At 31.6% G+C, this 26,705-nt stretch overlaps 1 protein-coding gene across 6 annotated transcripts in view; it reads left to right on the top strand.

Annotated features, from left to right (window-relative positions):
• The window catches only part of MRE11 (MRE11 homolog, double strand break repair nuclease), a 58,598-nt gene that overhangs the window by 8,063 nt on the left and 23,830 nt on the right, over window positions 1–26,705 (top strand). For all 6 annotated transcript variants that reach the window (XR_004233182.1, XR_004233184.1, XR_004233185.1 and 3 more), the window contains 10 exons: window positions 867–954; window positions 4,662–4,803; window positions 6,484–6,598; window positions 10,944–11,129; window positions 12,101–12,272; window positions 12,696–12,776; window positions 16,145–16,271; window positions 20,540–20,643; window positions 22,520–22,693; window positions 24,429–24,491. Coding sequence is in view for 1 of the 6 variants with exons in the window: in XM_031961009.1 (XP_031816869.1) it covers window positions 867–954; window positions 4,662–4,803; window positions 6,484–6,598; window positions 10,944–11,129; window positions 12,101–12,272; window positions 12,696–12,776; window positions 16,145–16,271; window positions 20,540–20,643; window positions 22,520–22,693; window positions 24,429–24,491 (1,252 nt within the window). In the remaining 5 variants the exon portion in view is untranslated. The remainder of the gene's footprint in view (window positions 1–866; window positions 955–4,661; window positions 4,804–6,483; window positions 6,599–10,943; window positions 11,130–12,100; window positions 12,273–12,695; window positions 12,777–16,144; window positions 16,272–20,539; window positions 20,644–22,519; window positions 22,694–24,428; window positions 24,492–26,705) is intronic.

Genomic DNA, 26,705 nt, shown 5'->3' with positions numbered 1-26,705 from the left:
ATATATACTATAGCTACTTAACTTTTTATTACTGTACTTTTATTTAACTTGTAAAAATCAAGTCTCTAGACTTCACCCCCAAGATAAGGATTAGAGACACAATTTACATGGTATTATTTATCTAATTAATTTTTTGAATTTACTTGAGTTCTTGCTTTTTATTCGCTATCTTTTGTTCTTCTCCTTTGCCTACTACCTTGAAGTTGAAGAATAGGTAGGAAGCCATAAGGATGGAGGTTGGGGTTTTCCTTCCATTTGGTTGTTACCCTGGAAAGATCTTTAAATCAACTTTTAACTTGGGCTTATGGAAGGGGCATGAAATAGACTAACAGGAAATTTAGAGAAAACATTGAGTTGAAGCTATGACTAAATCTGAGGAAAGAATAGTAATTTGGGAAGCATTTCTGCTTGTCCTATAGTATGGCTTTTTTTGTTTTAAGACTTATGAATTCTGGGGCAGTTAGATGGCAGAAAGAATACTGGACCTGAAGTCAGGAGGACCTCAGTTCAAATCTGGTCTCAGACACTTAATACTTTCTAGCTATGTGATCCTTGGCAAGTCACTCCAATTGCCTCAGCCCCCCCCAAAAAAAAGATTTATGAATTCCCATAATGCCAGATATATCTTTCTACACATATTCTAATAATAATTCCAAAGAGCATTCTAAAACTGAATATGAATGATTTTTAGTATTATTTCTACTGATATTTCCTTTCATCAGCACATAGCAATATTATTAATTTACTGTTCAGCTCAAATTGATCTTATTGTTTAGTAATTACTTAAGTGTCACCATCAGAAGTTTGCAGAAAATTGCATTTGTTCTCTAAACATTTTATTTTATTAACATTTTGTTTATCTTTAGGTTTCCATGGGTGAACTATCAAGATGGCAATCTCAACATTTCTATTCCAGTTTTTAGTGTTCATGGTAATCACGATGATCCCACAGGGGTAATTATTCTATTCTAGAGTTTGAGATTATAGGTATACCACTTCTGTTTTTCTTTGGGAATAGGTTTCACATTCCATGCTATATTTTTAAATGAAATATAAGACCCAGAGGAAATTTCTGACTATAGCTTCTTGGCCTCTTCTACTAATCCTAAATTATTTATATCTAGAATAAAAATTGGATAACTGGGTTTTTATTCCTTTTGTGTGTTAAAGGCAGGTAAAGACTCATCTAGAGGAAAAAATGTTTATTCCACAAATAGTTTCAAACTGAAATTAAGTATGTTGAGAGTGTTTTTTTAATAGAAAAGAAGCTAAAGGTCTATATCTCAGAATGTTTCTTTGATTTCAATTCTTTAGACTTTTAATATTCCAAATTATTTTTTATCTATATCTATAATTTTTGTTTCTCACTTCTTAGTTTACAAAACAATTATTTCATGGCTAGTTATGCTTTGAAATGTCTATGATATATATTCATCATATCCAGTTTTTAGGAAGTTTTAATTGCCCTTGGCATGTGATTGCAATAGCAATACATTATTTACATTTTATTATTATATTATATTAAAGCAGCCATGTAGTATAGTGAAAAGAGTGTTGGGGCTGAAGTCAGAAAGACCTGAGGTCAAATCTGAAGTCAGATACCTACTAGCTGTGACCCTGGGCAAGTTACTTTATCTCTGCCTGAATTTCCTCAGCTATAAAATAGGAATAATAATAGGACCTACCTTGAAGGATTGTTTTGAGGATGACAGTTATAATATTTAATACAATGCCTGGCACATGGCAAGTGCTATCTAAATACTTATCTTCAAGCCAACCCTGTTATTTTTATAATGCCAAGAAAAAGCCCTCACTTCAGAATGAAATAGAATTTGGCCATTTTTATTATATAGTTCATTTAACCCTCAAACATAGTATTCTGAACCATGTTATGTATCTATGAGATAAACTTTTATTATTCATAATATGTGGTGATGTGTAGATATCAGAAAATAGTTTGTTTTCCATGATGTCTTCTTTTTTCTTGCTTCTTTAAGTTTCTCAAGAACACTTTGTTAGGCTTTTTTCTTTGCCTTTATCACTCATTACTTTGTATTATAATTCTGTCAGTATATATTGTACCCCTTCTAGGCGAATTTAAGCTTCCTAAGTGTACAGGAAGTATATTATTCAATTGTTTAGCAAACACTTATTAAGATTTACCATATGCTGTGCTCAGTATTAGGTATACAAAAATAGAAATGAGGCAAGACATTTTATATTCTACAAAGGGAGGCAAGCACCTTCAGGTATAAATACAGAATATCTGCAAATAAAATTTTGTAGTGATGAGAGGAAGCTAGCTAGAAACTCAATATGGATCCTGAGGTGAGCTTTGAAGGGAGCAAGTGGTTCAAAGAAGGCATTAGAAAGAAGAGCCTTCTAGTTGTGTGGAAGAGTCTATGTGAAAGTCCTCAGAAAGAAGGTGGAAGGGTGTGTGTAGGGAATCATTTTGATTACAATTAATCCCACATAAAGAATAGGAGGGCAAGGGCAGCTAGGTGGTGCAGTGGCTAGAGCACCAGCCCTGAAGTCAGGAGGACCTGAGTTCAAATCTGGCAGGAGACACTTAACATTTCCTAGCTGTGTGACCCTGGGCAAGACAATTAACCCCAATTGCCTCAGCAAAAAAAAAAAAAAAAAAAAAAAAAAAAAAAAGGAAGGGGAAGCAATGTTATCTTTTCAGAAGGATAGATTGGATCCAGATTGTGAAGGTTTTTAAATGTTAAGAAAAGCAGTTTAAAAAGCCATTTAAGCTTATTGAACAAAGGTATTACATACATGGTCAGATGTGTTCTTTAAGAATATCACTATGGCAAGTTAGTGTGGATGATAGACTAAGGAAAAGACGAGGCTGGGTGATCATTTTAAGAGGCTATTTAATAATTCAGATGGGTCTTGACTAAAGTAATTATATGATTAGACAGAAGGGGATATGCATGTAAAGGGATATGGGAGTAAATCATTGTAAAGAGTTTAGGATGACAAGATTGTGAACCTGGGTGACTGGAAGAATGGTGATGCCTATAACAAAAAGTTAACAGTGATGGGTTGGGGGAAAAATTCTCTTTTCAATGCTCAGAATTTGAGATGTATATAAAATATTCAAGTGGGAATGCAAGTAGGAAGTTGGAGATTTAGGACTGGCACTCAGCAAAGTGATGATAGTTGGGTAGTCTTCTGTATAATATATTAGTCGAATACAGGGCAGCTGATGTGATTGCTCTGAGAGAGTATATAGAGAGGGAAGAGCCAGGTCAGAGCCCTGAATTAACATCCATATTAGAGAACATAATGTAGGTTAATAAATCTGCAAAAAAAAAAAAAAAAAAAGACAGAGAGATGGATGTGGCTCTTATTTCAACAGTGAGGTGATTTAGGCCTGTTCCAATGGTCTTGTGATGAAGAGAACTATCTCACTCAGAGAGAGGTCTGAGTGTGGATCACAACATAGTATTTTCACTTTTTAAGTCGCTGTTTGCTTGCTTTTTGTTTTCTTTCTCTTTTCCTTTTTTGATCTTATTTTTGTTGTGCAGCACGATAGATGTGGAAATATATGGAGAATTATACATGTACATGTACATAACATATTGGATTGCTTGCTATATGGGGTGGGGGTGGGGAGTAAGGGAAGGTGAAAAAATGGGATACAAGGTTTTGCAAGAATGAATGTTGAAAACTATCTTTGCTGATAATAAAAATCTATTATTTAAAAAAAAAAAAAGAATAATCAGTCTGATTGGTATGAAGAGGTTTACAATAGTAGTGTCAAAAACCCAGAGAGGACAGAGTATCCAAAAAAGTAGATTAATAATGTCAGTCAATAGAGGTCAGAAAATTTGAGAGCAGGGGAAAAGCCATTGGATATTGCAGTAAAGAACTCAGTGGTAATCTTGTATAGAACAGATTTTTTCAAGTGGTATGGACAGAAAGGGGCTAAGGAATGAGAAAGGAAGTAGCTTTTTCTAGAGGTTTGGCTTAGGGGATAATAGGGGGAAGTCAAGTGCAAATCTTAAAGTATTGTGAAAAATGTTAATGGTTAATTGTTAATATCATTAAGAAATATGGCAGTGTTCTGGGCATGATCAAAAACAAGCAAGGAATGAACAGATCGTTTGAAAATTAGGGGAAGAGATGGTGATTGAGTGTGATTGAGATGGTACTAGACCATGCTTTACATATAATAATATTAATGATAATAATATCTAATATTTATAGCACTAAGGTTGAAAAGTACTTTACATATGTTATTTGGTCCCACAACAACCCTGAGTTAAATTCTATTATGATCCTCATTTTACAGATGAGGAAGCTGAGGCTGAAGTAGAGAATAGTTTAATGATTTATATAAGGTCATACAGCTAGTAAGAGTTTGAACTTGTATTTGCCTAAGGTTCTTTGTACCACCTAAATGCCATATGCTCTTTTTTTTTGGGGGGGGGGGTGAAGATGGAGAGGTAATAAGGCTTAAGTGATTTGCCCAGGGTTACACAGCTCGTGTGGTTGAAATTGAACAGATCCTCTTGAGTCCAGGGTTGTGCTCTATCTCCTGTGGTATCATGTACTCTTAATAAATGATTATTTACACATAAGACACTTAATAAATAAATGTTTGTTAAATGAATGAAAAAAACATTGATTTGTATCTAACATTTTTATAGGCAGATGCTCTCTGTGCCTTGGATATTTTGAGTTGTGCAGGATTGGTGAATCACTTTGGACGTTCAATGTCTGTAGAAAAAATAGACATTAGTCCTATTTTACTTCGAAAAGGCAGTACAAAAATTGCTCTTTATGGGTTAGGTAAGGTTTTTTTTTTATTTTTATTGCTGATGTACATTTTGTCATTTGTTCAATTGGTTAAGAATAATGTAAATGAATGTTTTAAGTATCTGGAGATAAAGAAGGAGGTTGCCATGTGGAAAAAAAAGATTAATTTATTTTTTCTTTATCACCTATAAAATTGATGTTTCAGGGAGGTAGGCTTTTTTTCCCAGTAGAGTTGTAGTAATAAAATCAATATATTTTTTAAAAAATGCCTTGATGAAGAAGAATTTTCCTGTCTATTTAGTGATTAATATTTAGAGTTAATGAAATCTTAGTCCAGACTCAGGAAATGGAAAAACTGAACAAATATTTTAAAATTTTAGAATCAAGCTCACTTAAATAATGCTGCTTAGAAAACTTACTTTGATCACCATCATTATCTTTTATTGACTGAAAACTAGTTTACCAAGTTTTAGTTTCTATAAATGAAAGATTGTGAAGGCTTCTAAAACCAAGTTTTAAAAAAAATAGAATTAGACTTGTTGGTAGTTTTCTTCTTAATCTTTAAAGTATGTTTTAGCTTAGGAATAATTCTCTAGATTCAACAGTCAGCCAGGGAAAATTGTAACTTGTAACTAAAAACTTGAATTCTCATTTTTCTTATTATATTTTATATATGTATAGCTTGTGTTATTGCCATGTACTTTCATTACTCAGAATATGTGGTATTCAGTAGTTTCTACTATATGAAATTAGCTACATTTGTTTCTGAAATAAAATGCATTGAAAATGTGCTTAAATATTCTTTTTTATTAACTCATACTTTGTATATAATCACCTTCGGTTAACCATTTGCTATAGATTAAATTCATGCTAATGTTTTATTTACCATGTTTATGGCCTACTCTATTTTTATTTTTTTTTTAATCTGAGCAGTTTATTTTAGTAACAATATTTTATAATCCCTTGTTAACATTAGTGCTTAGTCACCACATATTTTATAAAAGAGTTTTAACATTATATTTATGTAATAGTTTTCTCCAAAGAACTTAATGTCTTTACATTAATCAGTGTTTACAAGCTCTTTTGGGAATTAACAAAAACTTAGATTTCCATAGCAATTTAAGATTTATAAAACAATATCCTTGCAACAGCCTTGTGAGAGAAATAAAAGGTAGGAGATATTATATAAATATGAAAGTAGGGCATAGATGACATAAGTGGTTCTGTATTTTGTACAGTGGCATAGGTACCTATTGCTCATTTATTTAAAATAGTCTTTATGTTAACCAATTCAAAAATCAAAGATGAATGTATTTCTCATGTAGAATCATTTGACATAATTTAACAGGAATTTTTGGTGCAAATGAAATTTTTATTCATTTATCAAGTGTATGAAAGAACAATATCATTTGGCTTTTAGGGAGAATCGGTGGGTTTTTGCCAGTGTAATTGCCCCATTTTAGAAGTTTATCCTTGGCTTTGGAGCTACTCCCTGATATGTTTTGCAGTGGTAGGCATTCCCACTATAGCTTGTAAACCAAGTATAGGAGGACAAATCTAGTAAAAAGTGTTATTGTTAATGTAATTATTGTCACAAGTGGAATAAAATGTTTTGAGAAATACATTTATTTTATAAATATAGAACTATTGCCTTCTTGGTTACATAATAGTCTAGATATAAACATATATATGTATATATTTTGTCCCTTTTAGGCTCTATTCCTGATGAAAGATTATATCGAATGTTTGTCAATAAACAAGTAACAATGTTGAGACCAAAGGAAGAAGAGAATAGTTGGTTTAATTTGTTTGTGATTCATCAAAACAGGTAAAAAGTACTTGGCTAAATTTTATAATACAACAAAATATAAATCCACTATTTTCTCTTTCATGATATTCTCTCCATTTCTAGTTTCATCTTATTTCTTCTTTTCTCTAGGTTAAGGGTTCTTTAAAGTTTAGAAAATTTTTTCTTAGGATCAGAATAAGCCTCTGTACATTTAAAGCTTTCAGCATCATGGGATCATAGATTTAGAAATGAAGGACCTTTTTTTTTAAATTTTAATTTTTATTATAATTATAGCTTTTTATTTACAAAACATATGCATGGGTAATTTTTCAACATTGACCCTTGCCAAACCTTCTGTAGCAACTTTTCCCCTTCTTCCCCCCATCCCCTCCCCTAGATGGCAGGTAGTTCGATACATGTTAATATGTTAAAGTTTATGTTGAATCCAATATATGTATACGTATTTATATAATTATTTTTGTTGCACAAGAAAAATAGGATCTAGAAAGAACGAAAAAATCTGAGAAGGAAAGCAAAAATACAAGCAAACAATAACAGAAAGAATGGAAATGCTAATGTTGTGATGACTTTTTCTTTTCTTATTCTTCTAATCCTACCTTGTCATTTTATACATGAGGAAATTAAGGTCCAAAGAAGCCTCAGATCCCACAGATAATAAGAAATAGAGCTAGAAAAAGAAAACAAAAACAAACAAAGAAATAGAACTAGGATTCACCCCTCCTTCTTTGACTTCAAATCTAGTACTCTTGTCTTTAAAGTCCTTCCCCATCAACTCCCTATCATTGATTCAAACACTGAATTTAAATTAAATTTCTGAAATTGGGGAGAGCATGATTTCTTTTTTTTTTAATAATTATAAATTTTTATTGACAGAGCCCATGCCTGGGTAATTTTTTACAACATTATCCCTTATACTCACTTCTATTCTGACTTTTCCCCTCCCTCTCTCCCTCCATCCCCTCCCCTAGATGGCAGGCAGTCCTATACATGTTAGATATGTCACAGTATATCCTAGATACAATATATGTGTGCAGGACCAAACAGTTCTCTTGTTGCAGAGGAAGAATTGGATTCAGAAGGTAAAAATAACCCGGGAAGAAAAACCAAAATGCAAACAGTTTACATTCATTTCCCAGTGTTCTTTCTTTGGGTGTAACTTCTTCTGTTCATTGTTGATCAATTGAAACTGAGTTAGATCTTCTCTTTGTCAAAGAAATCCACTTCCATCAGAATACATCTTCATACAATGTCGTTGTTGAAGTATATAATGGTCTCCTGGTTCGAGCATAATATTTTGAATCATAGTTAAACTGGCTTCTTAAGTATTGGTAGAAGATTTTATCAAAATATTTTCAACAGATATTTAAAAAATATATACAGTGGCTAGTACTGGACTCTTTGTTTTTGATCTCTTTAGGGAGATAAAATGTTCAGACTTGAAACAATAACTACAAGCTGTGAAGTCCTGGAAATCTCCTAGTCATGACTCTAGTGTTGTCAGCTATTTAAATGCTCATGTTTATTACTCAAAGTCACTTTTTGCAGCCCCAGTTGTCCTTTCTTTCTGTGTTGTAATTATTAGTTACAATTAGTTACAATTAATTTTTTCCTTATTAAGGGCAAAATTGTGCCATTTAGATCTATATCTGCCAAAGATTCATCTTGTTTCCAAAATATTACTATGTCTGTAGTCTTTCAGCATCAGTTATTTGAACCAACACTGATTCTCAATACTCCATGTATTTAAACTGTAGCCTAAATTTATACCAAACACTCTGGCCAGTCACTAAGTAGATTATTCAAGTCATTACTAGTCGCAGGGTTATATTTTGATGGTCTTTTCCAGTCTTGGGAGAGAGTATAATCATTCATTCCTAGCAAATTACACCTCAGCACAGTTACCACCTCTTCCAAATCTATCATATTATTCAGTATAACAAATATAAGTATACAAATGCAAGTAACAAAAATAAGTATTAGCTGCATTTTATAATCTCCCAATTCATGGTCTTTTTTCAAATGCACAGAGGGTCAATGATATCTCAGTTGCCAAATCTGACGGCTTTCTTGACTTTGCTGAAGGTTTTGACATTGTCAGTCACTCTCTTCCCTTTGATATTCCTTTCTCTCTAGCATTTTGGTACACTTCTGGTTTTCCTCCTTCATTTAGTGTTCCTATTCCTTCTCTGTCTCCACTGGATCATCATCAGCCTTGGGTGTTGTCCCAAGACCCTGTTCTGCATCCTCTTTTCTTCCACCTCTATATTATTTCACTTGGTAATCTCATCACCACCGGTAGGTTCAATTATCATCTGGTGATTCTTAGTCCTAAATTCAATCCTAATGTCTTTTCTGGAAAACCTCTTCTTCCTAACTTAACTATTACTGACTATACTATCATTCTCCTAGTTACCCAAGCTTGATGATTGAGAGATTTTGCAAGATGATACTTATCATATGAATGGTATAGATGTAAGTGCTTTGTTTATAGAAGGGAAATCAGTGAGTGATAAAAGGTTTCATTTATAAGGTGGAACTTCCTATAGGACTTGAGAGATGCTTGTTTTTGTTAAATTTTTCTAAAGCAAAATATTTGTTAAAGATTTTCACAATGCTAAAAAAATTATTTTACAAACATAAAAACTACATTAGATGATCACACTCCCTTTGGTATGAAATTGTTTATAGGAAACTCTCTAGAGCTTTGAAAGTACTTTTTATTTTTTTTTTCCCTTTTTGCTGAGGCAGTTGGGATTAAGTGACTTTCCCAGGCTCCCATAGTTAGGAAGCATAAAATAAGATTAGATTTGAACTCAGGTCCTCCTGACTTCAGGGCTGGTGTTTTATCCACTGCGCCACCTAGCCTCCTCCTTTGAAAATATTCTTAAAGATTTTTACCCTGAATGTGGTATTTCTTTAGTTTTCTGTCAATCTGCCTTTCACAGTCTGTAGCAATCAGTATTTAATTGTATAATTATATACCCTCTTTTGCATGATGTAGGAGTTCAACTTTACATACTGTAGGATAATCAAACTGGACTACTCACTGTCTCTGTTCTTGTCCTGCCTCTTTCTATCTCTATGTATTTAGTCATTTCATCCTTGAAACCTACAACAGACTCTTAATCATTTCCTTCATTGAAATTTCTCTTGTTAAGGGACATTTCAGGTGTCATTTTCTTCATGCACTTTTTATGATCCTTTTTAGTTCAATTTCTCCTTCAATTTATTTTTAGTATTTTGAACCTTTTTATAAAGTTGGTTTGTGTTATAGTTTATATCTTATGTCATAGTCTATATTTTTTATCTCTTTTTCATTACACATTTTTTGTTTTTTTATTTCATTTTTGTAATACCATGCCCAACAGTTCCTTGCACATTGTAGGTATTTATTTGCTGAATTGAATTTCTTTTATTTTTCTGAATTTCTTAAGAATATCCTGAAGCCTAAATTAAGTTTACTTTTGAGGAAGCTTTCTCATGATAAATTTTAATAATTCATTTTTTCATTGCTTCTGATTATCTCTTCAAACTTACCTTAGTTGTTTCTTCATGTGCTTGTGATATTTTATTCATGCTATCAGACTGTCTGATTACATAGAATCATAAATATATCCCCAACAGGTGTATGACAGTCAAATATCTATTCCTTGCATTATCATACTGTGATTTAAGTTTTGAATGCTCTCTAATAATGCTGTCATAAAGCCTCAAAATTCCTATCAGGGTGGAAGTGATACTGTAGTGTTCTTGGTTGGTTTTCTGGAGGTCTCTGGGGAAGCCTTCTTTTTATCAGGATAATCACCATGAGAATAGCCAGGTGTTAAAGTCCAAAGTCCAGATTCTTTATTGTCTCCTTGTCTGGGGCTGGGCAGCTTTCTGGAGAGCCTTTTAGATCCAACTTAGAGAACTATTAATCACCATGCTAAACCATTGTCTTATCAATTCTAACTTAAAACCTTGTAAGAATCCTTGTTTTAAGTACAGAGTTCTGGCCCATAACATGATTTTATAGTCAATAAGACTGAGGCTACTTCTCAAAGGTTAGTCAGAAAAGAAATAGGTCATAGTACCATGTATCTTTTTCACTGTTATTAGATGAATTTATATTTATTACTAAAAGTGTGTGTGTGTGGAAAGTTCCTTGTGGTTTTGTATACTTAGAAATGATAATAAGGTATTCAAAAGGAGTTGGAGTTTTAGCTTTATATATTATGAAGAGCAAATACAAATTGTTTTAAACTATTATATTCAGATAATCATCTAGGTTTTTTTGGTCATGAATTTTTTTGTGTTCCATTTGAAATTTTTCTGAATCCTAGGAATCTGTACTATGTTTATTTTTGTCTTTATCTTGGAATAGAAGTAAACATGGAGCCACAAACTACATTCCAGAACAGTTTTTAGATGATTTTATAGATCTTGTTATTTGGGGTCATGAACATGAGTGTAAAATAGCACCAACCAAAAATGAGCAGCAGCTCTTCTATGTTTCACAACCTGGAAGTTCAGTGGTTACTTCCCTTTCCCCAGGAGAGGCTGTAAAAAAGTAAGTCTTTTCTAGATTTTGACAATTTGTATAAATTTCTTTGAAAATAGTTTTGTCAGTTTATAGACTATGTTCAACTATAGTTTTTTAAAGAGTCAATTTTTCTTTTCTCTCTTTTTAAAGTACCATTCACATCATAGATTCATATTACATATGATTTTTGCTTAGAATATTGTGAAATTTAACTTTTCTACCACTCTAATTTTATATTTCTAAGTTTTTAATCAGTATGATCTGAATAGGAAAGGAGGCTAGTAGTGCAAATATAGTTAATCTTATTTATGTTTCTAATCAAATCTAATTAATGTAGTTTTCTTTCACTATGTTTCATGTTAGTATCACAAGAATTAATAATTGTTTCTAAATATATTCATTTAGAAAAATATAATATGTAGCATGATATACATTAAATATAGTTACAATTAGAAAGATTATTTGAAGTTTTTCGTGTTAGAAAGGCATCCTATAGGATACCTTGTTTTATTACTTTGGTTATAAAATGATTACCTTTGACTAAAATAATACATAATTCAAAAAAAAATCTTATTTTGTCTCAAAAACTTTACTAATTCACTGTGTTTCTTGTTGTATTAAATGGTATTTCTTAAGTTTAGCTCTTTATTTAAATATAGAATAGTTTTTGAGAATATGAAAGAAGCAAGCAATCTAATTTTTCTTTTTGACCTTCCTCCTTACTTACAATTCTGGTAAATAATTTTACCACTATATTTTATCATATAATTGATACTGTTTTTGAAAATGAGAATAAATTTTTCCATAAGAATTTTGTTGTTCTTTTATAGTTGTAATTACTTTAAATTTAAATTGTAAAATCATCATTTTTTAAGTGAATAATTTTGTAAAGCCATTTAAGATATTTATAGAGTATACATTAGATGTACAACAATTTCTTTATAAAACCCAGAAAATTTTGTATGTTCAGATATGCATTTTTTTCTTCATTATTTTAGACATGTTGGCTTACTGCGCATTAAGGGAAGAAAAATGAACATGCAAAAAATTCCTTTAAAGACAGTACGGCAGTTTTTCATAGAGGATATTGTACTTGCAGATCATCCAAATATTTTTAATCCAAATAGTCTTAAAGTAACCCAAGCAATACAAAATTTTTGTTTGGAAAAGGTAAATGTTTTTATTTTTAAAAATCTCTGGAAAAGGTGTGGAAACAAAAATGCTTTTGGTTTTGAAGTTATTCCATTTGATTTAATTTAATTTTAATAATAATTTAAAACACAAAGCAAGTAGAAATCTTTTTTAAAAAGAGAAGAAAGATTATGTTGAGATGTTTCTCTGTGTAAAGATGATTTGGGACATTGAATGGTTGTTTTATTAAGATATTTAATGAAATATGTTAGTGATAGTATGGATGGTGACAAATTTTATGAGAGCTCATGCTAATGAAAGAATTATCATTGTGAAATAGGAAAAAATGAGTTTTTAAATAATATGGCTCTGTGTACTTATAGTAGGGAGGAGGTAATACCAAAATAAAATGAGATGAAAATGATTTCTGCTTGCTAATTTTTTCTTTTTTTTTACATTGAGGTTGAAGAAATGCTTGAAAATGCTGAGAGAGAACGTCTGGGAAATCCCCGGCAGCCAGAAAAACCTCTCATAAGATTAAGAGTATGAACTGTTTATATAAAATAAGCATCTATTTATATACCATTTATAACTTTGTAATATAGACTTGAAACTCATTTGCTTTAATATGTTGTAATAATGTTTTATTAGTAACTGAAATCCATCTTGAGTTATTTTTTTGAAGTATTATACAGGACTGGGACTGGGGACACATTTTTATTACTGAGTAAGCTGAGGTTGGTAAATTGCTTAAGTTCTGGAGTTCTGAGCTGCACTAGAGCAGGAACCAATTGGGTATCTACACTACATCCAGCACCAATATGGTGAGACCTTGGAAATGTAGGACTAACCTGCTGCTGCCTTGGAAGAAGTGAACCAACCCTTGTTGGAAAATTGAAGCAAGTTAAAACTTCCATGCCAATCTGCTTACTGGTTTGAATGGATATTCCATGAATATCCCTTGCATTTCCAGCCTAGGTAGAATAGCGAGACTGAGTCTCCACCAAAAGAAAGAGAGAGAGAGAGAGAGAGAGAGAGAAGAAATGAAAACAGTTTTTCGGCACTATGAGCAGCATCTTATGTTGTACATTTCCTTTGGCCCAGAAAGCAGGTGAAATACTTGTATATAATAATAGAAATTTATATAATGTTTTAAATTTGCTGCTTTTGCTGCCTTTTCTTCCTATTCACCATCCCTATTGTTTTTCCCCCTACTTTTTACATATAAACTCTTGTACATTCCTTATCTCAGCACAGTATATTTGATATGATATGCTTCTTGACTTTTTTTGACTCAATAACTTTACTCCTATGTTTATTTCTTTCAACCCATTCAAATCAATGGATTCCTTAAGAAAACTCTCAGATAATTATAGTAATTCTTTAAATCCTATATTGATCTCTTTCAGTCTATTCAGATATATACCATCTGTGATTTTTTAAAACTCTCTGGTGATTGAACTTTGTAACATTTTTTGAAAAGAACTGTCTTAACCAAGACACATAGAAAAGTGTACACAGATGAGCCTATCAAGTAGAAATGGAAGGCATTTAGATATAGATGCATGTTATGAGTAGGAAATAGTAGATTCTTGCATGTACAAATATATCATGGGAGAGGATGTTTGAATTAAATCTAAAGATGTTTTGTGAATATTGAGCAATGAAAATGTTTGGCTGGTGTATGCTTGTCGTGTATTGATTTTAAATTGTAGTAGTAGATTAGGTAAAAACTAGTGGTTTCAGTAGCTACCTTCTTCCATTACTAATATGGTAGCTGCCATAGGGACCGTGATATTTTTTACATTTATATCGTGTTTTTCAATTTTCAAAACACTTTTTCACATATATATACATACATACATATATACACACATATACATGTATATACATGTACACATATATATCTATACATATATATATCTTGTTTTTAAAAGATGGCCATTAATGTATGTTACATATTAGTCTGATTGACTGCCAGAAAGCAGATAGTAAATTTTATCTCCTTTAGTATAGAGAAGTGTTTTTCAAACTTTCTTAGTTTTGAGATTTGTTTAGCATGGTAAAAGACCCTTTGGAATCTTACCCTTGTTTTGCTCAGGAGTCTCCAAAATAATGCAACAGGATAATGAGAATAATAACATTGCTTTTGATGAAACACTAACAAGATTAGGCTGTAAATGTTATACTGGAGGAAGCACTTAGAATCAGATGCTATAAGCCTCATGACCTTCAAATTATCTATCTGTAGAATAAAGATAAAAATACTTTTACTATCAACCTAGTAGGCTCAGTTAAAGTGAAGGCAGCATTTATTAAATATAATAAGTGATTATTTTTCCCAGAAAAACAAAATTATTGCAGAAATATTTGTGCCAGAAATTCCTCCATAGATTGGGAATCACAGATGAAAGAAAATTGTCTCTTTGTGAAAGACTTTTTTTTGTTCATAGGTGTTAGAGTTGAATTTATAATGTTCCTCCTTTTACAGATGAAGAAATTGAAGGTCAGAGAATTTGTGGCCACCACCTTAACCTTTTCCTCCATGAACACCTTCAAAAGCTAACCAATAGTCTGGCCTTCTGACTGGCACTGGCTTTTTTTTCCTTAGCATAGAATAACAACCAAGGAGAACATTTATTTTTTTGACTCTTGGTTTTGCTTTAAAAAGAAGCTGCAGTGGAAGAAATTGTTAATTGTATTGTTTTGAAAGCAAGATTCTGCTAAATAGATTTGCTTTGTCTTTTATTTTCTTCTTTGTAGCTATAAACATCCTTCTGAAAATGCTTGCATTGTTAAATTAGTTTTGACCAAAACTGGTAATTTTGTTGTCTTATTTTAAATTTAAAAATTTGCTTTTTAATTAGAAATGTGAAAAATGCCAATTTTTCAATAAAGAACTTAAAATATATACAAAACTATTAACTAAATATTTTTAAAAATATTTCATTGATAATCTTTAAAAAAATTTTTTTTGGCATTGTTCTCATATATCAAATTCCCTTTCTTCCTTCTTCCTTTTTTCCTTTTATCTCCCCCTTTGAAGCCCTCCCTTGTGACAAGTAAGTATATAGTTAAGCAAAACAAATCAAAAATTAATTTTTCAGTTTTAGATCAAATAGAAAAAGCCCTGGGTTGTTTTTTTTTATGTCCTATTAACTTGGTTGGTGAAGTAAATGCTCAGCACATGTAGCCATTGTTATATTTTCTTAGACCATACCATGTTACTGATTTGACTGGCTAAGCAGTTTTATTACAGTTTTTTTTTTGTTGTTTTTTTTTTTTTTTGCTTGAGGCAATTGGGGTTAAGTGACTTACCCAGAGTCACACAGCTAGGAAGTGTTAAGCATCTGAGACCCTATTTGAACTCAGGTGCTCCTAACTTCAGGGCTGCTGTTCTATCCATTTGCCACCTAGCTGCCCCTTAGTCTTTTTTTTTTAATTAAAACTTTTTATTTTCAAAATATATACATGGATAATTTTCGACATTCTCACCCCTACAATATTCTTTTCTAATTTTTTCTTCCTTTCCCCCACCCTCTCCCCCAGTGAGCAAGTGATCCAATATATGTTGAACATATACAATTCCTCTATATATTTCCACAAATATTGTGCTGCACAGTAAAAATCAGATCAAAAAGGAAAAACATGAGAAAGAAAACAAAAAATGCAAGCAAACAACAAAAAGTGAAAATTTATTACAGTCTTAACTTTTTAGCTTCAGTGTCTTGATAGGAAATGGTGCTATAATTATGTCATAACTTAGAAAGATGGGATAAACATTATATCAGTCTTGTACAAAAGGAACTAAATAATTTTTAATACTTTTTTTGATAAGAAAAATTGTTGATACTAGGGCTTTTAAAATAATGTGTTTTCTGTTATTTATAAATAATATCTTGTATTTATAGGTTGATTATACAGGAGGATTTGAACCGTTCAGTGTTCTTCGCTTTAGCCAAAAGTTTGTTGATCGGATAGCTAATCCAAAAGATGTTATTCATTTTTTCAGACATAGAGAGCAAAAGGAAAAAACAGGTAATGTAGATATTATTACAAATTAAGAAAATGAATGTCCAGTGTTCATGTAAGTTAGTCATTAGTGAAAGAAATAGAGAATTACAAGAAAATTATTTTTCTTCCTTGACAGTATAGGGAAATTAAATATTATTAATAGTTATGAATAAATTATTTGTTTTCCTGAAAAAAAATAGACTAGGGCTATAATTTTATTTTTATGAATGTTAAATTTCATTGAAGAAAGGTGAATGAATATGTGGTATATGTGAATTTTCAAAATGCTACTGAATATTTTCTACAAATTTTTTCCCCCCCATTGGGGAGGAAGAGAAAATAGAATTTTTTTATTAATGAGAAAAATTAAAACCACTTACAATATATTTTGAATATTTTAGAAATTTGGTATTTGATGTCTATATAGAAAAATTTTTATCAAATAAGTATAAATACTTCTTGCATAATTGGTCCAAGTTTTGTTTGGCTATTTTAAAAGTTTTATAACCTGAAACATTTTCAGAATTCTCAAATGCTTAGACAAAATTCCTGCAGCTTCGTATTTCATTATTCAAGTAATTTGTTTTCATGCGTATTAACTTCAATGTTCATTAATTAATTAATGATTTCATTAATGTTTCTTTATAAGAAATATTTCTTTCATTAAATACCTGTGTACTTTTCAGCAGACTGAAACAAATAATTTTAATAGAGTGAAAAATCTAGATTTTTATCACTAAGAAACATCTAATGCAAAAAACTTTAAATTATAAAACCAAGGTTAGAACACTTCTATTGTCTGAGTTCATTTGCATTTTAAAATGTAGCACATTTCCTGATATTAATAAATTCTAGTTTTTGAAAATTTACTTTAAAAATTATCTTAAACTTAATAACCTTTTCAAAAATAAACATTTAAGTAAAGAAGAAGGAAAAATAATTGTACATAAAACCATGTTTGTCTTATTCACAGAACAATTAAGCTTAACAAGATGATAATTACATAATCCTCTTTAATCCCTTCTGAACTTTTTTCCTTGTTTCTTTTCTTTTGGATTTTGTTTCTGTTTTTGTTGTTCAGTCATTTTTTCAGTCATGTCCAACTTTATAATATCCATGTAGTGTTTTCTTGGCAAAGAATTGGATCAATTTGCTGTTTTCTTCTTGAGCTTATTTTACAGATAAGGAAATTGGGGCAAACAGGATTAAGTGATTCACCTAGGATCACACAGCTAGTAAATATTTGAGAACAAATCTGAACTCATAGAGGTGAATTTTTTTGACTTCAGATCCACATTCTATCCCCCGTGGCCACCTACTGGCCCTGCTTTTATGTACAATAGTAATTATCAAAATAGTTGTATTTAGTTTGTATGCTGTTTTAATTCTGCTTATATCAATTTTCATCCTTGTTTCTTTGTAGTCATATTTGTCTTATGGAGCAATAACATTCTATTTCCTAATTTCTCCAACGATTCCTTAATATTTTTATATGAAATATTTCCACTTTTCTTTGCAATTAAGAATGCTGCTTTCTGTATATCTATATTCCCCAATCAACTTCCTTATGAAGTATAATTCTAATACTAGGAGTGCTTGATCTAAGGATTTTTTGTCTTTTTGTACAATACTGCATCTTTTCCCCCAAAATATTGCAGCAATTCAGAATGCTCTTAGTGTCTTCATAACTTCTAATAGCATTTAATGTTATTTTTAACTACTGTTGCATTTCATGGGTGTAAAGATTATTTTGTTTTCTTGTACTTAATCTTTCAGGTGACTATTGTTGGTAGAAAATGTTTAATTTTCATTTCTGTAATTATTAGGGAGGGTGTTCTTTTGGGTGGTCATTGATCCTTTTGTGTTTTTTTTTTTTTTATCTAAAACTGCCAGCTATATTTGTTCTTTAGCCATTCATCTATTGAGACATGGATTTCATAAACTTTTGTCAGTTCACTGTAGATTTTGAATGTCACAGTTTGTCAGATACCTTTGTAGTAAAGATATTTCTGTCTTCCCATTCCTCCACCTCCTTTTTTAATCTGTATAGGTTGCTTTTTTGTTGTATAGAGGCCCTTTGTTTTCATGTATATTCATATATTTCATCATGTAGATTTCTATCATTGAAAAATTTACTATTTTCATATTTGTGATAAATAATCACACTCCACTTTTCTAATTTTTGTGTGATTTTAAAAATGAAATAATCTTGGATTTTTTTATTATAATAGATTTTTATTTTTCCAAATATATGCAAAGATAGTTATCAGCATTTACTCCTGCAAAACCTTGTGTTCCAAATTTTTTCTCCTTCCTTTTCCTCTGATCCAAAAAAAATTTTTTAAGCAAAAAATTTAAATAGGCTAAAGCTTCCATGTTGTCATTTTCATTACTTTCTGATTCTACGTGACTCTTTTGGGATTTTCTCAGGAAAGATTTTGGTGTGGTTTGCCATTTTCTTCCCCAGCTCATTTTACAGATGAGGAAATTGAAACAAACAGGGTCAAGTGACTTATTTAGGGTCACACAGCTAGTACTGTTTGAAGTGATATTGCAACTACTGATTTCAGGCCTGACCAGCATTCTATCCACTGAGCCACCTAATTTCCCCTACACCTTTTATACTGATCTGTGTTGGGATTGAAGTTCTGAGTGGCTATTTCTAGCTTGGGTAAGATAGGGAAACTTGGTTAAAAAAATGAAAATAAAATAAATTTTAAAATAAAATTTAATATAATTTGAAAGAACACAACTAGGTCCCGATAGATAAGAAATGATTGCATAGATTCACTATTTAAAGTTATAATTATGTGAAATATGATAATGGGTTCTTATATGACCACTTCTTGGAATTCATTATTTGTATTAATCAGAATAAGCTATAATTTCTTAATCTCAATAAAGAGAGTATCCAGGGACAATTTAGAAAGACTTTTAATGATACTGATACCCAAATTTTCAATTCAATAAGCATTGATTAAATATTTACTCTGTTTGGGGCACTGTGCTAAGTGCTGGAATACAAATTAAAAAAAGGAAAGTCCTGCCCTCAAGTTGCTACTGCATACACAGGGAAGAAAAGGGAGATGCGTTGAGGAAACCAGGGTATATCTGGCATGGAAGTATCTTGTTCTATGGAGTTGACAAAACCAAGCTACAGTGAGAAAGTAGAGAGGAAGTTGGAAAGTCTAGGTTCTGCCTTTAATAAAGGAAAGCCAAGGAGGGATATAGTATTCATTAACCCCTAACTTTCCATCGTGAGGAGAGAGAGGCTAAGGGGAGGTAGGAAAGGTTGAGTGTCTAAGGCTGACTTGGCAGCACTGTGATTAGATTTGAAGAGATGAGCTTCAGAGTGATCAAAGTAAAAGGAGCAAGCATCATGGTAGTTAGATACTTTTTGAGTCGTCACCTCTTTATTTTTCCATCTCTTCATTTGCAAAATGAGAAGATTGAGTTAAATGAATTTTATAATTCTTCCAAGGTCTGCAGTTATTTTGATATTTTAAAAAATGTTTTACTCTTTTTCAAATTACAACAGAAACTTTTTTGGATTCACCTCTAGTCACTTATCTATTCTCTTTTCATTTATCTCCTCTCATTTTTATCTTTCTGTTTTTGACATACATACTTGCACATTTATTTTTCTTGCTTTCACATGGGTTTACCTAAATCCTCTCATCAGGTATATAAAATTAAGTCATGGTTAGTCCATATAGTCTACAAAGATGGTGGAACTAGCATCATATCTTCACATGTAAAATAGTTTGATGACAAATTGTTTGTGTTTGTATACTTTGTATTTATGTGGAAGATGTATTTTATTTGACCTCAGATAGTGTGATTTAGATCACAAACTAGTTACAATTCAGTGTAAGAAAAATTTCACAAACAAAATTATTGAAAATTTAAGTGGGTTTTTGAAATTTGGGATATGGAAGTGAGAATTCTTCAAACAGAATCTAATCTGTATGAATATTTTCTAGGGATTCATATTTCAGAAGATTTACATGAATTACATTATGTTGTATTAAACATCTAAAATCTCTTTGATATTTTGATTTATGAAGGTGTAGAAAATTATTGCAGATAAGGAAAAACTATGGCTAGTAAGAATAAGTTTTGCTGCTTTATCTAAATTTGTCTGTGCTAGTACGATATAGCATTTAATAGAGTTGTGTTTCTCCTGCTTTCTAGTACGTCACTAGTGATTAATGAACTGCAATTTTTGGTGTATTTAACATTATATAAAGTACAAAAGGTATGCTGTTTTTAATGGATTTTTTTTTTTTTAGGAGAAGAGATCAATTTTGGGGAACTTATTACAAAACCTCCTTCAGAAGGACCTACTATAAGGGTAGAAGATCTTGTGAAGCAGTATTTTCAGACTGCAGAGAAAGTAATTACTTATATTTATTGTTTCAAATGACAGATTATGAATAATACAACGAATTGAAATTGTTATCTTTTGATAAAGAAGAATTTTAATTCAGTTGTATAAAATGATTCGTAGATTTTAATAATGAATTCTCAGATTTTCTTGAGAAATAAATAGTGTACACATAAGTAACTCCATTTCTAATTATTTACTTCAACAATTAATTCAGTAAACATATTTTGAAAACGTTGGTACAGTCTACATCATGCTAGATAAATTAACGGGTTAGATACAAATTTTAGATAAACCATGGTCTCAGTATTTAGAGAACATATCATTGAGGGATATGTGATATAATGTATGAAAATTTCAGTTTCACAATTGAACAGTTCAGCTAATAATAATTAGTAAATTACTGTGTAAGGCACTAGTCTTCAAAAACTGAAAAACAAAAAACCTTCAAGGATCAAGATATCTAATAGAAACAGTACAAATATATAAGAAATCAAAAAAGTTCAGAGGTAGAAAAAATTATTGACAATTTAGGATTATGGAAAGCCCTACAGAGAAGCTGGTATTTAAGTCAGATTTCAAAAGGTATTTAGAGGAAATTGGGAAGGGGAGGTGAAGGTATTTTAGTAATCATGGGTAACACAAACGAAGATGGAGACATGTAGAAGCAATGCATATTTAAAAGAATGACTACAATTTGGGTAAGACATAGACTACTTAAATGTCACTATTTTGTAATGAAAAGGCTTGAGTACCAGCCAATAATGAACTATTAAATGATTGTAGAAGAGAGATTACATAAACATGTCTTTGCATCAAGAGGGTGCTTTGGAGAGGTAGTTGGAGTAGGGTAAGAGAAAAGAAAGGGGAGATCTCTTAGGAGTCTGTTGAAATACTCCTGCATATGGGTGGTAGCAGTGAGAATAGAAAGGAGGAAAAGGATATGAAAGATATTGCAGAGGTAGAAGAATTTTGATCTTCATGGGATGTGAAAAGAGAGGGAAGTACATAGATTATAGTGAAATTTCAAACAGCATACAAAATGAATGGTGATAGCCCTGATGGAAGAAATAAATACCAGAAGATTTGGGTTTGAGGGGAAAGATGATTAAGCTCATTTATAGGCAAGCTTGTGAGGTAGGCAGCAGATATTTCAGTAGGTGTTTGAAGATAATGCGCTTCAAACCTGGGAGAGAGATCTGGACTTTATGTATATATTTGAAAGGGTTATAGTGTTAAAAGAAAATTGTTGCGGCATAGAGACAGAAGCTTAAGACCAAATCTTGGAGAATTCCTGCTTTATAAGATTGAAAAACGTTTATGGTTCTAGAGAGAAATACTTAAAAGGCAAGAGGAAGACCAGGAGAATTCTTATCTCTGAAGCTGAGGAAGGAAAGAATATTTGGAGGAGGAAGTAGATATCAAACAATTACCAAATTCTATAGAGGTCAGGGATAATAAGTATTGAAAAAATCTTGGATTTTGTACCCAGGACATTATTGGTAATTTTTGAGAAAGTTATTTCTTTGCAGTAATTAAAGTCAGATTGTAAGGAACTGAGGATATGGAGGTAATCAGGTATGAACAATTTAAATTTGACATTGAAGAAGAGGAGAAATGGAGTGGTAATTGGTTGATGCTAGAAGGCTTTTTTAGAGCTTATTCATAAGCAAATGAGAAGAAGCTGTTGGACATAGAGAAAATGATCAAAGTCCCAAAAGAGTACTACTACTTTGTGTATGAAGTCATTCCCCCAAATATTTCATTTCTCTCTTCACTCCCCCAGAATTATTTTGAAGTTCTTAGCAAATGTGATTATTTCTGTTTTGTTCAGAAAGATTTTTTTCTTCCTTCCATAATGACCTTTTTTTTTTAACCTCTACAGAAACTGCAGCTTTCCCTTCTAACAGAGCGGGGTATGGGTGAAGCTGTGCAAGAGTTTGTGGACAAAGAAGAGAAGGATGCTATAGAGGAACTGGTAAAATACCAATTGGAAAAAACACAGAGATTTCTTAAAGAACGTCACATTGATGCAGCAGAAGATAAAATTGATGAAGAGGTTAGTAAGAAATTTGTGGGGGCTCCACTTAGTGTACTTTGGCCAAAAGTGTTTCACAGTCTTATCATGGGTGAGCATTGAGAATGAAGAGGGGAAAGGTGCGGTCCTTTTGTAAAATTTAGGTTTGAATAGAAGAAATAGAGAAAAGAAGAAAAGCGGGGGAAAAGTAAAGGTAGAAAAATATTTGAAGAGAGAAGGAAAAGGACAAGAAAAAAGGAGACAGAACAGATACAGAAAAGAGAACAGGATCAATGAATGGTTTCCTCTTCTTGGAGATCTGGGCTGAGGGGTCCAGAGACCCCTCGGAGCCCTTCGCAATGTCTGTTCTCAAGGAACTGTTGCCTTTTCTAGTTCTTTCTGATCAGGGCTTTGGAAGGCATGATGATGATGACTCCCAATGGGCTGGTGGCTGGGGCTAACACTAGCATGTTGCACAGGAACCTTATTCCTTTAAGCATTAATCATATCTTTGCCTATTGTAGTATTTAGCAAAGCAGCAGGAGATATGAGATGGTGTGGTGTAGTGAAAAGGGCAAGGGGTTGGGAATTGAGACCCTGGCATTTGAGTTCTAGATTTGTCATTAGGTGGCACTATGGCTTCAGGTAAGTGATTGAACCTCTAGATTTTTATTTTCTGCTGTCTGCTGTCTCCTTATGATACCCTTTTAATCATAGAGTCATAGGAGCTAGGAAGGACCTTATAAGTTACCTATTTCAGCCCTCTCTTTTTACAGGTGAGGACCTGAAGCTCAAAGAGATAAAGGGATTTGCCCAGTTCTAAGAGACAGAACCAGGGTCTGAATTGAGATTCTGGGACTCCAGATTGAGTGCCTTTTCTATTGTAGTACACTGCTACTTTCTCACTCCTAATTTTATGGTAGGAAACTTAACCTTACAAAAGTCTGCAGGATTTTCTCATTGCCTCATATATCAGGTTCAAACCTCCTGTTTGGATTTCAAGGTTCTTCATAGTCCTTCATCCATCCTTTTTTCTATCCATCTTTTTTCTATCACTTCCCAAAAGGGATTTCCCCACTATAGTTAGGCCAGTCTTTTTGTTATTGTTCATATACACCGTGCTAATTGCTATGGTTCTTACCTAGCCTGGAATGCTAATGTGCAGCTCCAGATCTTTCCTATTCTCAACTCATACCTCATATGGAATATTTTTTTACAATTCAAACCCTACTCATTTCCAGTCTCTATCCTTTTTTGACTTAATTTATTATTTCATACCATACAAAGAAATGCCAAATTGTGTATTAGCCCTAATTTTTTTTTTTTTTTATATTTATGTAGCCAGCTCCATTTTAAACTCCTTAAGAAATCATTTCTTTGACTTCCTTTGTATTTGAATAATGAAGTATCCCATTGTGATGATAAAAAGCACTAGTGGATCTTTCTCCATGGCTTAGCTGACTTATTAATAATTTTAAGAAATGTGGACATTTGATAACAAGCATTATAATTTTGTTGAAAGTCAAAACCTTTCTCTTAAAAACATGTAGTGAAATTTTCATGTGAGTCAACGGGAAAGTATGCTTAGTTTTTTGAACAATTGAGGATATGTTTTATTTTAGTCTAAGGAGCATTTGTATTTAAATTAATCAAGTAATATGTTATATTTTAAAGCATTCCATAAACATATTGTGACTAATCATTTTATTTTGTGCACAAATTATACTTTTTGCTGATGGTCAATTATATTTCCTAATATGTTTGTAATTTAATATAGGTACGTCATTTCAGAGAAAGCAGAAAAAAGAATACTACTGAGGAAGAGGAAGAGGTTCGAGAGGTAATTATTATAATTCACATTTAGCTTGTATCTCCAGTTGAATCATTTTAATGCCAGAAATAATTTAAATCAATTGTTTAAATAAAATAGTTTATCAATTAAACCAAAATACATAATTTTTAATGTTATATAGGAGGCAAGAGAGAGTGCAGAGATGCTATTTTATTTGACTATGGGGGTGATAGGCTGCAAATATTCTGTTTTTTCTTGACTGTCTTGTATTTCTCATTTTACCTATCCTGTTAATAGAGATTAAATCATAGGTCAGCCTTTAAAAACTTTCTTCTTGTGTTTTTCAGTTCAAGGAATTCAGCCTTTGACTAAACCTCTTTAGAAAATTTCATTCAAGTGAATGTGGTTCGAAGCATAGTGTTTTCACCTTTGTTGTGCTTTTTCTTTCTTATAGTTTTTTCCCTTTTGATCTGATTTTTCTTGTACAGCATGACAAATATGGAAATAAGTTTTAAAAGATTACACCTATTTAAACTATATCAGATCGCTTGTTGTCGTGGGGAGGAGGCGATGGAGGGAGAAAAATTTGAAACAGTCTTATAAAATGAAGGTTGAAAACTATTTGTACATGAATTTGGAAAAATAAAATACTATTGAGAGAAAAAAAAATCATTCAAGGTACAGAATTAGTTTTTTATAAGTAACCTATGACCCTGGCACAGTTTATTTAAAACTTGGAGCCTTTATTAACTTTTTTTTGTCATGAATATTTTTGGCAGTCAAGTGTAACTTAATACCATTGTGGTTGATCACCCATATTCATAACTGAAGGAATTGCTACATTTACAATTCAGTGAAAATGAAGATAGACTTCTTTTTCATCTAAGTTCACAGCTCTTCCCTCCCCTCAAAAAAACCCAATTCTAACCACGCACCAAAAGTTCTGTGGACTCTATTAAGAACACCCATTTTAAGACCTTATTTAGTTTGAGTTGGCAGGGTTATGTAACATTTTTAGATACTTGGCTAATAAAATAATATATGCCAGATACCTACCATTTAATCTACGTCAGAAAGAAAGACAGGGGAAACTAATCATTATTCTCTGCCCTTAACTATCTTAAAATTCGTATATTATTTAGTTCTGTCAAGAATAAAATAAATAATTAACATCAATTAAAAAAAATTGGGGAAGTTTGAAAACAAATAAATCACAGAAGCCCTGAAGAAGATCGTAATTAGTCTATTCTCACCAATCCATCTCTCCAATAACATATTGTTCACAAGAAGTTCAATATAATAAAAATGTAAAGATGGATCAAATTAAAGGCAGAAAGCTTATACATAATTGATGTAATGAACATCAGGAGATCTGTGTCAAAAGACTTGACTGGACACTGATTTTTCTCCAATATCAGAGATTAGATTGGATGTAAGATATAATTAGTAAATCAAGTGCTTCATAGTAGCACATCAATAATTTTTTTAATCAAATAAATTATTAAAAAATTTTATCAGTTTCACTCAGATGTAAGCCTGATTCTTAGTTGAAGGCATCATGTAACTATTAGCAAAAGAATAAGAAAAATGAATAATAAATGAATTTATAGAAAAATAGCTACAGAAGTTATATAATAAAAATAAGATATAAGCATAGTAACCCCTAAAATAGGCTAATTATGTAAATATACTTTAAGATATTCACAGTCTATAGCACTAAAAATATTTATGATGTATTTATGACATGATTAAAAGATGATATTATATTGGTTGCAGAGTAAAAAGGGCCCATCGAAAAAGAAAGATAAAGAGCAACTTTGATGCAGTAATTATTGAACAAGATACCCAGAAATGGTATAGTTCTTATATTGTTTTTATTATCAAGTCTTTTTTTAATTTTAATTTTTTTATTTTTAATAATAGCTTTTTATTTTCAAAATACATGCAAAGATAATTTTCAACATTCACCCTTGCAGAATCTTGTATTCTAAATCTTTCTTCCTCCCTTCCTCCCACTCCTCTCCCCTCCCCTAGACAGCAAATAATCTAATATATGTTAAACATGTGCAGTTCTATACATATTTCCACAATAATGCTGCACAAGAAAAATCAGATCAAAAAGGAAAAAAAAGAGGAAGAAAAGAAAAAACAAGCAAACAATAAAAAGGTAAAAATACTGTGTTGTGATCTACATTTAGTCCCTATAGTCCTCTCTCTGGATGTTGATGGCTCCCCATTACAAGTCTGATGGAATTAGCTTGA

The sequence above is a fragment of the Sarcophilus harrisii genome, chromosome 3 (genome assembly GCF_902635505.1).
Source record: "Sarcophilus harrisii chromosome 3, mSarHar1.11, whole genome shotgun sequence".
Lineage (NCBI taxonomy): Eukaryota > Metazoa > Chordata > Mammalia > Dasyuromorphia > Dasyuridae > Sarcophilus > Sarcophilus harrisii.
The sequence above is the reverse complement of the archived record's forward strand: the minus strand, read 5'-3'. Positions and strand labels throughout refer to the sequence as shown.